We start from the raw sequence: 17,133 nt of genomic DNA on the forward strand, positions 1-17,133 counted from the left end.
AATACAGGTAAATCTGTGTTGGTAAGTGGGAACATGAACATCTCCTTACTACTTGAAGAAAAAAAGACACCTTTAGCCCTCCCCCACGGCCTGGAATTAATATTTTTAGAATTGATATATCATTGTACTATCAATATATTCATAATATAGAAATATTATATCATTAATTATAATTAAAGTTCACAACTTTGGTTTTATCTATAGGTTATGAATCGAATTAATTTAAAATCCAAATTAAGCTTTTTGCGAAACACCCAAGAGTACATGAAAAAAATGTCAGTTGGTTATCATGCAGATGGAATTCAATTTTATCTTGTTATCTTTGCATATACCTAACATTGGAGCATACAAAGAGAGCTAACAGCTGGTAAATGGTTATGGTCTCTAGGTACTAGAGAAACAATGACAATCAAACTTTGCAGAAAGTTTCTATGAAGTCTTGACAACAGTATCCCAAAATTTTGTGTCGATCCGAGATTTGGTTTGAAGTTAAAATATCCTACATTGCACTGGGAAAGAATTGGGGGAGAGGGGTAGGGTAAGGTTAGTTGATAGATACATAAATATAACAATTATAACCTTTAGGAAAAATCAAAGCTGATTTGAAAAGACTTGTGACCTTAAGGTCAAAGAAAGTCAAGGTCACATGCTCATATATCATTGTCAATAGTAATTTCTTTACGTTTACATTGACCTTTGACCTTCAGCAACTTTCATGGTTAAAAGTCAAGATTTCCATCGTAGGTGCAGTCATATTCTACAACTACTTACATCCGAAGAATTAAATATCACTAAGCAGGGGCGGATCCATGATATTTTTGCAGGAGGAGGAGAGCTTGTCAAAACCTGAAAATTCTGTTTCGGGGAAGGGGGAGGCACTTTTCTAAGTTAATTTTCTTCAGATAAATGACTCTCCTTACCGTTTTAAGAGGTGTCCGTGTTTACAGGGAGGGGGGGGGGTCAAAGGTAATTTTTGTCGTTATTTTTTACAAATATATAATAAATTCTGAAAATTCCAGGGGTGAGGGTACATAGGTATGTACATGTAGTAAGAGATACTGTAAGAGAATAGATATGAAAATACTGACACACATGCACATGTACTGAAACCTGATTGTATAAGTCGTTACTTTCTTAAATACGTTTTTACCAAAACAAGACGAAATTCAGAGTGTTTGTAAATATTGTATGTCCCTACATATTACTATATCGTTCAGAAAAAAAATACGAGGACAAGCATGCATTTGTGCTATATGTGCTGATTGGTTTATATTCCGATTGCTGTAACTTTCCTCGATTTTAGTGAAAATCTTTGAAATCTAAAATGTATAGTTCTTTATTATGAGATACTTGAGATGCTATATATAAGATGATGTATATGGCGATTTTTGGAAACAATTACGTCCATGTACTTGCACTGAAATCTGATTAGCTTCAACTCATTTTCCTATATCTGAGTTGTTGTCCCCAATAAACTTTGGAAAATAAGTTGCAAGTCTGTAATAAAAAGATTTGGCCTAATTTACTGAAGCTAAAAGAAAGTGAATTAGCAAAAAAAAAAGGGGGGGGGAGAAGGAGAGTGTTTGGGGAACAACTGTAACAGTCCCCTTTACAGTTAGGCCAACAACAAAAAATGATTTATTTGATGTACTCCGACCGACCCGTCAAAATCGCCCCTACCCAATCATTTTTTTCAGCGCTTTGAATTTTTAATTTTGTTTCTTTATTTTTAAAGCTAAAGTACATGTATGTAATTTCTCTAGAATGCTTTTTCGATTGAAAGTTTTTATAGAAATAAACATTAAATCTGTCTAGCTATCCAGTGTGTAATGAAAACATCAATAAATTTCTGATTCTGTGATTTTTATGACAATTATCAAAAAAATGAATAAATAAATAAAACTACCTACTTACCTACCCACTTTGAAAACTGTGGGTCGGAGTACATCAAACAAAAATATTCTTAATGATGGCCTTAGAACTAGGTTTTATTTATTTATTTATTTACAGTCAATTTTTTTCCAGAACTTCCACAACTCGTCATATCATTTTTTTTCCTCGTCAACATTTTATTAAAATATTTATTTATTTAATTACTGAATGATTTATTTATCTTTTCTTTCATTGATTGAGTTATTCATTCGTTCCTTCGTTTATGCATTTATTTTATTTTGTTTTTACCTACAACTTAAAAAAAAAAGATAAATTCAACAACAGACAGGTGTGAAAATGGACAGGACTTTAATTTAATATTTTTGCAAAGGATATTCGCTTTCTACTAATTTATCTTCCACTATATAAAGAGAAGATATTTTCCATCTCTTCTCTTTTATAAACATCATAAACTTAAAAGAATTCTATATTCAAACCAAATACTATTTACATATATATGTACATATGCGAACGTCATAGTCACGTGATCTTATGTCTATAATAGTGTTACATCCGGGCTTCTCTTCCACTCTCTCATTACCTTCAGCAGGAAAAATGGCGTCCACCGCTAGCACAGGTGTAGAAACGGCTACAACGGTTCCACCTCAAAATCCAACCGTCAGACAACGAGTTAATGATTTCTGTACTTTTGTGTATAATAGTGAGGAGGGAAGCGTTCTCGGAAGAACTGGCAAAAGCTGGGGTAAGTTTTTAAACAACAACGGAACTCTGCAGGGTTATCTTGTCCTCTGCAGTTAGCGTTCTTTAAAAGAATTTGGAAGCGGCGCATTTTAAAGAAAATTCGTGATAATTGAACGCTCCGTTAATCAAGTCGTACATAAGTGTTTAATATCTGGGAATGTTTAGAGGAATTAATAGTGTTTAATCAAGGAAATATACAGTCTTCTCCAAATGACCTTTGCTGATTGTCCTCTGTATACGGGGCCACAGACAGGGTGGTGTGTACAAGGGTGAAAGATAGATCTTGTATACCGCTCTCGCAAACATTGTCCTCCCAGTTTTCGCTTTGTTTATAGAGTTAGTTCTTGTAGCATTTTCAGTGCATTATTTTTTAAATTAAGTATATACTTTAGTAAGTACATTAAAGTCAGCTCAGTGAACATTTCGCAATACTTCTATCTGTATGTGTTGCTGGTGTGTAATTTGTTGTTAGTATTGAGAAATTATAGTAAATATGTTGTTGTATTTTCAAACTCTTTTGACCTTCAAACTCCTTGCTGTTGAAAACATTAAAATTTTGTTCTGAAATTTTCTGCTTGACCGAGTTTGATTCAGACATTCATATTATAACAAAAATCTCCATACACAGTATTTACAGAGATTTTTATTTTGAAAGATGTAACATAAATCTTTAAATTTATTTGAATTGGTGTCAAGAGATATTTGAAATATTACAATATAGCTTTTTTAATTGTCTGTGAATTTTACATGAAAGTATTGATAAAAATTGTTTGCATAGTGATATATGGAGAAGCAGCAGAATTTTATTAACAATGGAAACCAAAGAAGTCATTGTAGTTGAAGGAGATTATGTAGAGGGAAACACGTTTGAATGCCGTGTCAGAATATGTCTTAAGGAATACTATGGCCTGGGGCTAATTTCACCAAGACGTCTAATATCTTATGCATAAATTACAGGTCACCTTCACTTTCGACTGTCACCGCGTGCAAAGATAATGTGAAACAAGTGTAGCTATTTTAGATCTGTGTAAAGGAAATGTTCTCAGCCAAGAAGTTAAATTTATGACACTAAATAAAAATGCCATTTACCAAGCTTTATTTTGTTTACTCAAATACAAACAAATAAGAAAAACAAAACTGACAAGACAAAATATAAAAATGAGGTAAAAACATATTTGAGTTCATTTTATTAAATATCCAGTGTGTGAAGTTTAAAAAAAAGAAATTTTTATTTTATCCCTCTATTCAGACACCTTTGTAGTGTGTAAGTCAGATATAAAATGCAGTGTAAACAGTAGGCTAGACACAATGATTTGTCCAGCTGACTGCCCACAGGTATCCTTTGTAAGTTATCCTGTAATAATCTGTAATATTATGTAACTCTCTTCTTGTAACTGTTTTGTCATACTGCTTTTATAGAATGACATTAGGTATGTACAAAAGGGGTTCCCCAATCCCCTGTGGAATGTAATTTCCACTATCATTGCAACTTTTGCAAGTCAAAAATAAAGGGATGTACATAGCACTGCTATTGTAAACTAGAACTAAATGGACAAAATTTGTTTCAAATAATCATCAAAATTGGGAACAAACCATCTGTGACCCAAAATAGGAAGAACTAGAGTGTTCTCTCTTTTTTTATGTCAATTTTCTCTGCATTAAAAACAGAAGCAGCGATGCATGAAATGCAAATTGACACACAAAGCTCTATTTTACATTCACTAAAGTAATTAATTTGGGAGGGTGTACTTCTTTACATTCAACCTTTCATGAGCTTTATTTTTAACACAAAATTATATTCATTAAATCATATTATGGAAATATAATAAAATGGACCAAACTGTACATGATACATTTCTTATATCAAAGCCCTCTTTTTTGGATGAGTTTTGCCATTATATATAAAGCAATTATAAGAAGGTTATGGTCCAGATTGATTTATGAACTTCACAATCTCCAATACAAAAATATACTATAAGACACAGTTGGGTTTTTTTTGTGTTTTTTTTTTTTTTTAGGTTTATGATATTCTGTCTCAAAAATATGCATTGAGTGGTCAAAAAATAAAAATAAAAATAATTTAGGATTCAAATGATTTGTTTTAAAATAGCAGTAAAGCTGTTTTGAATAAAAATAATATGCAGAAATTGTATTTATAAGCTTTATTGTTCTTGATAACTTAAGTCATTTTATTCAGTCTTAAAGGTGCATAGACACAGATTTGAAGTTTATATTTTCTCAAATTTTCTGTATAATATCACAGCTTATATGTTGCCATATCATTTCACATGAAAATAAAATGAAAAACTTATTTAATCTGGAAATTATTGAAACTACGAATTTTGGGATGTGTTTGATTAACACATTCACAGTTTTTAACTTTATCCTTAATACTTAAGAAAAGTAACAGTTTTGTTGTGTATTAATGAATAATAATACATCTATAATCCAGAAAATTCAGAGTAAAAATGTGCGAAAGCAAAACCCACTCACTTAAGTATTGTCAGCCCGTGCTCAGTGTTGTGTAGTAGTGTACAGAGTTTAACAAATTGAATACACCCGTTAAACGTAAACTGTTTTTGTAAACAGGGCACGAGCTCTGTTGTTGTTAATGTTTACGTTTTACCGGGTGTGTTCAATTGTTAAACTCTGCACACACCACTGATCACGGACTGACAATACTGGTGAGAGGATTTTGCTTTCTACATTTCTACTCTGAAATTTCTGCATCATAGTTTTAATATTTTTCATTAATAAACAACAGAATTGCTACTTTTCTAAAGCAATAAGGATAAAGTTAAAATTTGTGAAAGTGCAAGGATGTGTCTATCAAATGCGTCCAGAAATTCGAAGTTTCAATAACTTTCAGATAAAGTAAGATTTTTATCGAATTTTTGTATGAAATGCTATAGCAACATATAAGTCATGAAATTATACAGAAAATTTGAGTAAATATTAACTTCAAATCTGTGTCTAAGCACCTTTAATGCCTTTTTTAATTTATAGACTGAATGTCATTTTCATTTAGTTCTGACATTTATTTGTCAATCAGTGCTTGGTTCATGAATGCATGTTCTGTGGTGATATGTAATGGTTACAAACCTCATTGTCCCCACAAACAAAAAATAAGGGTTCAAAGTTAAAGTTATATTGAAGAAATATATACGTAATTATTGTTCAACAATTAAAAGTATAAATATTCCTGTTCAAATTGGGCCAAGTAGGACATTGCAAATGGAGAGATCTGGCAAAGGGCATCATGCAACTAAGATTTGATTCACTTTTCCATGTAGAAAAAGTTCTTTTAATGTGTGGCATTGGTTTCAGTGAGGAATTACCTTTTATTTATGACAGTAACCGCTATATAATTATTGGGTTTGCACATGCATTTATTTACGGTCATCTAAATGTTTGTAAAGGGCTCATATACTGATGAGCACTTATTTGACTTAGATGCATTCTAAATTTTAAAACCCATCGTTCAGCTGAGGAAAAATCCTGAAAAAGAAGTCAGGACAAAGACATTATTTTTATTTTCATGATTGGTGAAAATTAGGGTTGGCAGAATTGTAAACCAACAGAAAAAAAACTTTGGCCTAATTAATAATTGAAAATGAAAGCAATGATATACACTGTATCTATCTATTATTTCCTGTCTTTTACAGCCCAGATTGGTATCTTCTACCTGATTTATTACTCATGTTTGTCCGCTTTCTTTGCTGGTATGATGGCCATCTTCTACCAGACACTAGACTGGAACTACCCCAGACTCCAGGGACCAGACACACTCCTCAAACAAAACCCTGGTATGACTACGCCTCAGCAGTTACAATAGAATACCTTTGACATGTTTTAGACATTGCTAGAGTTTTTGCACATTATTTATGTATATACAGATAAAGTGCATATTAGGAGTAAAATTTAACTACTTGATTAGAAGTCAAATACTGATATATCTACTTAACAATTCATGATCAGATAGGAAGTGAATATATGATAATAATTCTTGGTTTTATTCATTGATATATGAAAAAAATAAGTAAAACTTGTTAAAAGCACAAATAATTGATAGAATTTAACAACCTGCATTGACAAGTGAAGAGAGAGAAGTAAAAGTGGTTGATGTAATATAATTTTGACAGGACTTGGATTCCGTCCTATACCTGATGTACAGACAACTTTGGTCCGATTCGTAAAAGCTGATGCCTCTACATATTCCCCCTACACAGACCACATACAGGCTTACCTGGAATGTAAGTAGGACTGCGTCCTTTGTTAGGTCAGGAGGGGGGTCAAAACGCTAGTGATATTCCAGCTTTGCATAGGTTTAATGTTAATGATCTGAAAGTGTTCAGGTATCTTTTCTTTGTAATGAATTGATATATGTATAAGCATATGACTCATTACGTTTTATGGGTAACAAGTTTTGAATTTTAACTTCTACAGGAAATTTTAATTAAACTAGCATATTCCATGCACATTAATGAGGCTGTATAACTTGTAATGATGAGACTGTAACTTGTGATGACGAGACTGTGTGACTTGTACATTATAAGACTGTGTAACATGTAATGACCAGACTGTGTAACTTGTACATTAATGAGACTGTGTAACTTATACATTGATGAGACTGTGCATCTTGTACATTACTTGTACATTGATGAGATTGTATAACTTGTAAATTAATGAGACTGTGTAACTTTTACATTAAGGAGAATGTGTAACTTGTACATTGATGAGACTGTGTAACTTGTACATTAATGAGACTGTGTAAGTTATACATTATGAGACTGTGTAAGTTATACATTATGAGACTCTGTAACTTGTAGTGACTAGACTGTGTAACTTGTAATGACAAGACTTTGTAACTTGTACATTAATGAGACTGTGTAACTTGTAATGACAAGACTGTGTAACTTGTACATTATAAGACTGTTTAACTTGTAATGACAAGACTGTGTAACTTGTAGATTATGAGAATGTGTAACTTGTACATTAATGAGACTGTGTAACTTTTAGATTATGAGAACCAGAACTTGGGTCCTCAGGATGGAGGTACTGTAGCTGACTGTGACTCTGTGACTGGACGTCGTCCAGAGAAGGACTGGGACAAAGCTTGTAGGTTTGATCTGACCGCTAATCTCGGAGCAGATTGTGTCAAGCAACAGACATTTGGCTTCGATGATGGAATGCCGTGTATTTTATTGAAGCTCAACAAGGTACTGAAATCTGTTGTTTCTTTGGGTTATGTGTTTTAGATGTGGCAGTTCAGATTGATATGTTATACTCATCCTTAAGAGAATATAATCTTCTCGCAGAATGCTCTAGGTTGATTTGAAACCTCTTGTTTATTTCAAATGTTTCAGATCTTTGACTGGCAACCTGAGTCCTACACAAACAACACAGTACCAGCAGAGATTGCTGATATTTGGGAGCCCTATCATATCACAGTCAAATGTGAGGGAGAGGTTAGTATAGTGTTAATCTGTTAATCTACCAGTAATCTGTTAATCTACCAGAGATTTCTAATCTCATATCACAGTCAAATGATATCGTGTTAATCTACCTGAGATTTTTAATCTTTATCACAGTCATATGTTAGGGAGAGGTTAGTCTAGGGTTAATCTACCAGAGATTGCTGATCTCTGGGAGCCCTATCTTATTGGGGAGAGGTTAATCTAGGGTTAATCTGTAGTTAAGTGTATCACAGTCACAGATGTCAAGGACAAGTGCATATGAGGTTAATATGTAGTTGCATAAGAAGTAATTTATGAAATCTCTCCATTTCTGCATTTCAGTAGCATGTGAAGTATTCATTTTTTTCTTTATAGAACCCTTCTGATGTTGACAACATTGGACCCATTGAATACTATCCTCAAGGTGGTTTCCACTTCAAATATTTCCCATTCCTTAACCAGCAAGTGTACCGCTCACCGTTAGTGATGGCGCGATTCATTAAACCCATGCCCGGAGTTCTCATTATGGTGCAATGTAAAGCTTATGCCAGAAACATCCGACACAATGTGCTGGAGAAGGCCGGCATGGTCCACTTTGAACTGATGGTTGATTAACCCGATAAATGTTTTAGGACACTTAACTAATTTTTTTTCTCACACCAATCAGTGTTGCAGGGGTGGCTTTTTTATAAAACGGATGTGGTTATTGGGGAGGAACCTTATGTTTGAAGGTAATTGAGAGAAGAGACTGTAGGGAAAATGTTAGAAGGCCACCAGGGTGGAACCAGTTTGGGAAATAAGGAAATTATAGGAATTTGCTATAATCTGTTGAAATTTAATGGTAATTTAGGGCTTAATTCGTAACTACAAATTCTGTTAATTGTTCTAGAAACAGGGCTGTCTTATCTGTGATGTTTAATTAGCTACCCTAAATATTACAGATAGGAGAGAATTTTTTATTCCTCTGATGTATTTGTTACATTCCCCTACAAAGATTATTACTAAAACGTATATATTCAGGACAAACATTGTATATATATCTGTAATATAATTATTTTCTTTGTACATGTTGCTTAAATTCACTATGATTAGGAAATTCAGTATTGCTTTCGCATATGACCTTTTGAATTTAAATATTCATAATTGCAATACATTTTACAGAGATTAAAGTCATAAGTATAATCTTTAAAAAAAAAGTATTGAAATGGAAATCTCAGTTCATTAGTATCATTAGTAAACATCACATCCTCTGCATTAATGACTTAGTTTTAACAATTTGTGTATGTTGCCTTTTTTTTCTTTTTCTTTTTGAATGTTTGAACGCAAGATGCTTTTCTTTATGTCATGAGAAGAGAGTTGGATGAGTGTAATTGATTGTTTCAAGTATTTGTTGATAGTTTGTTTAACAGAACTGTATGCAAATTTTTTTAATATTTTTTTTTTGAAATGCGAGTTCCATTGAAAGTATGAATTGCCAACTGATGACTTCTTATTTTTATGCACTGGAAAATGAAGTGGACCATCTTGGAAACTGTCACATGTTCTCTGTCCCTAAACTGGAGGCTTGTTTTTGGACCGTGAGCATTTTGACTGTTCTGCCATGAAAAATGTTATCAATGGTTAGTGAAACTGTCAGAATGGATAGTTAGTAATGTGTTTGATTTGGCATTAATAATAGTAACTGTAGGAATCGGGATTTATACAACATAAAAATGATTTTTTAAAAAATAAAGGATCTGAAATTTTAGCCTGGTGTTTGTTATTGATTAACGATTTGAAACTGAATCAAGAATTGATGAAGCAGATCAAGGAATTCGTAAAATCTTGCAGAAGTAAGTGTCATTTATGATGAGAATGCATTTTTGAATTGGTGAAAAATATAAAGGAAAACAAAAAATTAATACTGCCATGGAGTATGAATACCCTCCTGGAGGAAAAATATCATTTCCAGAGGAAGAGTAACAAATTTTTGCTGGGTGGAAATATAAATAGAGATGTTAAATTGGAATTCCATCATCCATGTATGGGCCGGGTGTTTAAGTTCTTTTTACAGGATTTAGGAGATTGATCACAGTTCGTTATTTTCATCTTGTTCTTTTTTCCTACATGATCATTGCATGAGGGATACAACTGTAAATCAGCTTTGCTTTGGATATGGCCTTATACCCCCCAGGGTTTTTCTGTGGTTGGGGGAGGGGGCATCACCCAAGAAAGCATCTTTGATTGCAAACCAAGGGTTTTCGGTTCTTTAGGGGAGTGAAGCGGACCGAAAACAATTGCCTTGCGAAGATGCCAAGAAAGAAGGCTCGTCACTGACTTCGTAAAGAAGTTAACACTGTGTTCACATCAAATCTGACTCAAAGACAGCGCTTCTATCGAGTGAGACTTGTAAAGGAGATGGGCGAACTAGTAGTGCAGAATACCTATAGCTTTAGATAAAAATTATTTTAATTTGTGAATCTAGTATTTAGATTGAAATTCTCATTATTGAAATGAAATTGTGACAAACAAAACTTTTCTCAGGAAAATTTTCTCGTCAAAAATTTTTCAATACATGTATTTAAAAAAAAAAAGATAATGTGGTATTCTTGGGTTTCGAACCCTAGCAAAATAAATCCTAAGGTATCAATTCTTTTGAGACTTACACATGTTCCTTTGTTTTTTTTTTTGAAAAAAGGTTTTTGTTAACCAAAAAATGTATATTTTACGCAAACTTTGTGGATAAACTTTCAAAAATATGAAGCGAAGACCCACTCATATGGAAAATTGTGTAAGGCCATTCCAAGTTTTTTCTCTGTTTAGCGTCCGCATGCGCCTTGGTTTCAGACACCCAATATCAGAAAAAAAAAACCAAAATCAAGAGTCCTGAAATGGATCATTTTGGATCGAAATCTTTGAATTCTGACAATTTCTGTAAATGTTTGTGTATAATGTGTAATATTGGGTGTATTTTAAGCATTTTAAAATACATTGAGCTTGCTAAAGAATAGACGTACTGTACCTTTCTTCCAGAAAAATATATTCATGAAATCAAATCGTTAAAATGACACCATTTTTATGGCTATTAAGCCTATGTTTTATTTTTGGGCTTGTGTGTTTTTTGCGAATAGTTAGGTAGGTTTTTGAAAGATGGGTGGACGCTAAACAGAGAAAAAAAAACTTGGAAAGGCCTTAAATTATGAGAGAATGATCCTTTTTGTCCTGTGTTCCATTTCATATGCAAATTATTTCAATCTCTGTGAGATTTGTGCGAATTGTGGAGATTTTACATAAAGTATACTTTAATGTTAGACGAAGTACCAAAGAAAATTTTGTAACAATTGAGATTCAATTTTTCGTCTTTATATTGGCATTTCGCTCGCCTTCTCGCCCATCTTCTTTGACAAGAGTGATGTCCCTTTCAAAAGGTATTCTTCATAGAAAATTTATGACCCCCAAAATAATGTTTTCCCCTCATCCGATTATGTCATATTCTTTATAATAACATTTATTTTGTGTATTCTATAGAGTTTATTTATAACAAAAAGAAATGTTTGATGGCATGCTTCGTGATAAATTGACTGGAACTATAGTGTAAATTCCTTAAGGTCAGACGACACGTTCCTCGAAAATACATAAATTTTCCCAAGAATTTATCATTGAAGTATTGCTACTTAAACATGTTTTCTCACAAAAAATTGAGGTATCTTACCAGGCATTTGGGCAAATTAACAGAGGGTGATATTTCTTATATAATCCTTATGGGCAATCTTTTGAATTACGAATATCACGACTTTTGGTGTACTTATTTTTTAAAAACAATTTAGAAATCGAGAATGATAACACTGAATAATTTTTTCTATAATATCAAGCCATACAAAACATATATTTGAGGAACGTGTCGTCTGACCTTAAGTACTTTTGAGTAAATATATACATAAATATTTTTTGAATAAATACACATTTCACAGAAACTGGTATACATCATTTTTTTTAATCGTGACCCATAAATGAAAAAAAAAATGCTGTCTATATTTTTAAATTATGAAGGGAAAGGACCAGTAACTTTTTTATTTTAAAGATATCCGATCCTCAGCCAGGAAGGATAACTCTTTAATTTATTATTTAATTCAAAAAGTCTCAAAATGAAGCTTTTCATGCAACAATTTTTCAATGTGATTCAAAGTTCTTTGAAGTTTTAGAGGCAGTCTTTTAAAACGTTGATATTTTTACCCTATATATAAAGGTATGTTAGAAATACCTGATTTAAAGAAATCGACTTTTCCTTTAATTTAGCCTTAGATACCAATGCTACTTAGCATGATATGAAATCAATTAGAAATTATTTATGGTGTTTTGCAATGATAGGAAACACTTAATAAACTATACATTATAAAATAATTGAAGTACACAGAATAAACTAAAGTACTACTGTATGCTATGAGTATAAAAATCATGCAATTTTCTTCAAATGCCTGGATACCTATAATTTTTTTTTTATCCTAAAATGTTTTTTGTTGATCAATTTCCAATTATAAAAAATGCATAGTAGGTGTCTTTATTCACATTTCCTGAAAATTCATTTGAGATTTAATAATTTTTCCTATATAATATGAATAACTTAATGATGAAGTTTGAACAATTCCTTTGAGAATTCGGAAACATTTTTGTGAGCATTTTCAATTATTCAATGCCTGATTTTCAGAACCTGAGGATCGGACTACCTTAAATTTGTCCATTTCCTTTTGTAATAATGTATACAACATTAGACTTTGTTAAACAATCCCAGATGTGTTTGTAATTCTAAATAACATAAGCATTCTGTACTAAGCTGTATGTGGAATTTCTCGGGACTTTGGCTTAGCCTCAACTTTACAAGCATGTAGTATTGTTTTGGAAAGGGGGGGGGGCTAGAACAAAAAAAAATTGACAACTTACCTGAAAAAACTGTGACAAGCAGAAAAAAACATTGTCCAAACTCGCAAATCCTGTTTCGTGGGGGAATGGGGGTGGGTAGGGGTAGGTTCCAACTTCCTTTCACAACCAAATTTTATCAATACATTGCAAAATTACAATGATTTAATTATGCTACATGTACAACAAAAAGTGGGTGGGCAATTTTCATTTCAATGAGCATTTTCAAAGGTAAAATTATGTTTTGAAAAAAGGGGGACCAGACCTCCCGATACTACGTGCCTGCTTTAGGCTGATAAAATCCGACAAATCTCCGTAGTTAGTCAATAGTTAGTCAATAGGGGATACTTACTCCGCCTTTGCATCTGATTCCACCTCTACTTTTTCCAAGGGTCTATGATTAGATTTGTAGTGTTTATAGGATATACGGGTTCGATCACTGTTCGTAATAAATGAATAAATAAATAAAAGAAATAAAAGAAAGAAAGAAAAGGCCATCAGATATTTTGAGGGGTACAACTGTACGTTAGCTTCGTTCCATGGTTCCCATCGGCCTAGTTGTTTTAATATCATAACGATACAAACATGATGTTTTTCCCTTTAAAACGAAAAGTACACATAATCTATGACTTGAGTCCCATGTGCCACAATGCTCACCCGAGTCACACTGACTCGGCCTGTTCACCCCCCCCCCCCCCAAAAAAAATTTCCATCTTTATTCACATGAAAATTCTGGACTCTATTTTGTGGCCGCGCCCTATCCCCAAGTGTTCAATCCACATAATATGGATTTGCTTTAATATAACTAACATGGTCATATGTTCTAAAAATATCTTGAAAGAAGGTTAAATTTCATGCTCGATTTTAACCCCAGTGTCCATAATTGTGTGTGTGTGTGTGTGTAGAGGGGGGGTGGGGGGTGAACACACATCCTCGAACATAAACATATCCTGGGAATGCTTACATTTTTGTACGATGTAGGAGGTTTGCTAACGAATTTTTTATGCTTGAAATTTTAAAATTCCTACATATCCTTATGTAAAACTTTGATCTCATATAGTGGCTCAAACCTACACCTAGAGGCCATGATTCGAACAAATCTGATTCCTCTCCACCTGAGGAAGATTGTATAATTATTAATCAAGGTTCTGCTGCTCTTGAAAAGCAGATTTTCAAAGATCTCTCTTTCTCTCTCATTTTCTCTCTCTATATATACATGTAAATGTATATATGTATTCCCCTATAAAACTTTGATCCCTCGTGTAGCCCCATCCTAAGCCCGGGCCAATGATATCAACAGTTTTGAATTTCCATTGCCTGGGAATAGATGTTTGCAGATTAACATAACTAATTTCGGACAACCTGGCGATGAAACGATATCTAAAGACTATATTTATTCCCATGTAGTTTTTTTTATCCACTATTGTGACATCACCTATGCCCTTGAGAAGATTTTTCTTAAATGACTCTATCTTATTTTGTATTTTCTTCCTCCCCTTTTCCCATAGCAGGACTTTTGCCAAGTTTCTGGAAAGGGGAGTGTTGTCACAGGCACTTGTTTCGTATACGGGGCACCCCCTACTTATTTTTAAAATAAAATAGTAAAAATAAAGTGGTGAAAACAAGTATAGGGGGTGCCCCGTATACGAAACAAGTGCCTGTGGGTGCTGTGGAGGGTTCTGGGAAGAATACCTATTTCCTCCTCTTATTAGACTGTTACAAAAATTAGTACCATTAATGGCATTATGGCGGATTAGCTGTTGAGTTAATCTGGAAGTACAAGTATCTTTTTTTTCACATACTCGGTATCTTCCAATAAACAATATGTAGCAGCGTTCCTGGAAACACGTATATGTAATGAATTCTGTTTAAATATAATAGACAATATGTAGCAGCATTTCCTGGAAACACAGGTAAATAATGAATTATGTTTAAATATACATGCAATATTTCTTAGTATTTTGTTATAAAAGGGTGGAATTGCACCCAAAACGCATTCATGTTCCGACAGCCTTGCCTTAGAAGGAGGCTGAACAAACTTGTAACACAAAGGATACTCTGTGCCATGACGTTTGTTGGTCCAGGGATTTTGGGGGAAAATGAAATTGCAAAAGTTCGACGACAGCAACAAAGACGATCGATGGTTGTTGGGACAAAAAAAGAAAAGGCTTATATGTAAACAGCTGTTCCCATCCTGTACCAACTGATAATTACATTTTACAAAATTAACAAAACAAATGATTGAAGGGTTTTTTAAATTTGATATTAAGTAAATTATCTGTAATTTAACCGACGGAGTCTACTGAGAATTTTATTTTGCCTGTAAAAAAAACCTTAATGCTATTATTATACTCTGAAGGTAATTTTTTTGTACAGGAAGACAATAATTATACACATACATTATTGAAGTCATTCTTTACACTGTTACACAAGATTGCTCACCTGTTACCCGAGATCGTATTGTGACTTTGACTATTGTGACCCAAGGTCATTCCAACAAGTTCAAGGTCACCATAAAAAGTGTAAAATTGATATTGTGACTTTCTTACGGAAAAACATCGGATAAGATATACAGTTTGGTTAAAAAATGTGTTCAGAATTGGGGAGTGAAGGGTAGTTGATTGACCAATGCTGAAAAGTGGAGAAATCCCCCCCCCCCCCCAACCGCGCTCAGAAAATTGCACCATATTTGCATTACGGGATCTGTAGCGTTATGGTCAAAGAAAAAAAAAATTAATGTCCAGACCACATCTTGTATATATGCATAATGGAGAAACATTGGAAGCTTAAGTATTTTTTGAATCTCTTTCCTCACAGGAATATCAAAAACAAAAGCACCCCTCCGATATCACTGGAGTATTTGAAGAAAAAGACAAAGTAAATGTACGTAATTAATTTATTTGTCAATCTTTGGATATTTATTAACTGATTAATGTATTAACTGATTAATGTACAGGCAAAATATTACCGGCTCACGTCGGTATACTTTTTATACTAAATTACTTAACAAATTGAGCTATAAATGGTTAATGGATATGGAAAAAGTGTCACTGCAAATAGAAATACTTTACAGTTAGCATGGTTAGTGTGGGATAAATAGCAAACATCACTGGCAAGGCGCTCCAGTCAGCTACGAGATTCTCCCTAGAGGAACAGCATCGAACGCGACCCCTGGTGGCAAGTGTGGCAAATAAAGATGGCGGCTTGTGTGACAGAAGTTCCACGGAAAAATGGAAAACATGTGGAAATTGCTATTGCAGACGACTCTTCTGAGAGCGAGACAGAACCTGAACCGGCCAAGAGATTTCACAGGCGTATATCAACCAACAGAGAGATTAAATCCTCCGTAAGTTGAATTTTTTGAATCGGCGTCTGTCTTGATTGGAGGTTGACAGATGCTGGTGACAGGATTGCGAGGGAGGCAGAGAAGCTATGTGTTTACCTGCATTGTGAGATATGAATTAGGTCTATGAATTAGAATGTCTTGTCATAAACATATTGATAATGTACAGAAAACAACAGAATTATCCATGTAATGATGTTTCATATAATAAATAATAACAATACTGAATTGAATAAAAATGGATAAGATGGACTATTACCTGTTCTTAACTTCCAGTCATTTAATTTCGTATAAAGTAAATATAAATGGTCCATTAATAATTTCACCAAATATGAATATATTTTAAAAAATCAAAACATGTGCAAATTTCTATTATTTATCAAAATATTACATTTGCAATAGTGAAATGCTGTAATTTATCAGCTGAAATATTATATTTTCTTTTGTTTTGCACTCAAAAAATATAATTCCTGTCCTATTTGTGAAATTTATTCATATCTTGGTTCAAAACACTGAATATCCTGTATTTTTATGTAGGAGACTATTTCAAGACATTCATGGATTTTGCTTAAATTATGTTCCACGGCATGGGAATTTGATAAGAAAACATTTCCATCGTATTATATGAAATTTAAATTTTATGTGATTAAATTGCCAGGATTTATTCCCATTGAATCACACATTTAATGTTTTAAGGTTGATCAAACATCTCTTTTTCCATTTGATGAAAAACCTATTCTCAATATGGTCTAATTTTGCCTGTTCGTTTTAAAATTGAAACTGTTGAAATCAAGTGTAGCAAATTAG

General features: G+C 33.1%; 2 protein-coding genes across 3 annotated transcripts in view; both read left to right on the plus strand.

Annotated features, from left to right (window-relative positions):
• The first annotated feature begins 2,447 nt into the window (after window positions 1-2,447).
• On the plus strand, window positions 2,448-9,837 carry LOC133193494 (probable sodium/potassium-transporting ATPase subunit beta-3). Its single transcript, XM_061329469.1, has 6 exons — window positions 2,448-2,635; window positions 6,300-6,440; window positions 6,777-6,887; window positions 7,654-7,853; window positions 8,001-8,102; window positions 8,466-9,837. Exons 1-6 carry the CDS (start codon window positions 2,488-2,490, stop codon window positions 8,703-8,705), a joined length of 942 nt encoding a protein of 313 aa, XP_061185453.1. The 5' UTR covers window positions 2,448-2,487; the 3' UTR covers window positions 8,706-9,837.
• A 6,286-nt stretch (window positions 9,838-16,123) lies between these two features.
• Window positions 16,124-17,133, plus strand: part of LOC133193507 (diacylglycerol kinase delta-like) — a 59,223-nt gene continuing 58,213 nt past the window's right edge. For both annotated transcript variants that reach the window (XM_061329475.1, XM_061329481.1), the window contains exon 1: window positions 16,124-16,329. In XM_061329475.1, the coding sequence (XP_061185459.1) occupies window positions 16,180-16,329 (150 nt within the window). In that variant the 5' untranslated portion in view covers window positions 16,124-16,179. The remainder of the gene's footprint in view (window positions 16,330-17,133) is intronic.

Source organism: Saccostrea echinata, unplaced genomic scaffold (assembly GCF_033153115.1).
Source record: "Saccostrea echinata isolate AGI-Se365-2 ecotype Australia unplaced genomic scaffold, CSIRO_AGI_Sech_v1 ptg000001l, whole genome shotgun sequence".
NCBI lineage: Eukaryota > Metazoa > Mollusca > Bivalvia > Ostreida > Ostreidae > Saccostrea > Saccostrea echinata.

What these genes read in the sequence shown, in the direction of transcription:
- LOC133193494 (XM_061329469.1), top strand. Translation starts at nt 2,488, where the DNA reads ATGGCGTCCACCGCTAGCACAGGTGTAGAAACGGCTACAACGGTTCCA. An exon ending in AAGAACTGGCAAAAGCTGGG is followed by an intron (nt 2,636 to 6,299) that starts GTAAGTTTTTAA and finishes TGTCTTTTACAG; the next exon opens with CCCAGATTGGTATCTTCTAC. An exon ending in CATACAGGCTTACCTGGAAT is followed by an intron (nt 6,888 to 7,653) that starts GTAAGTAGGACT and finishes TGTAACTTTTAG; the next exon opens with ATTATGAGAACCAGAACTTG.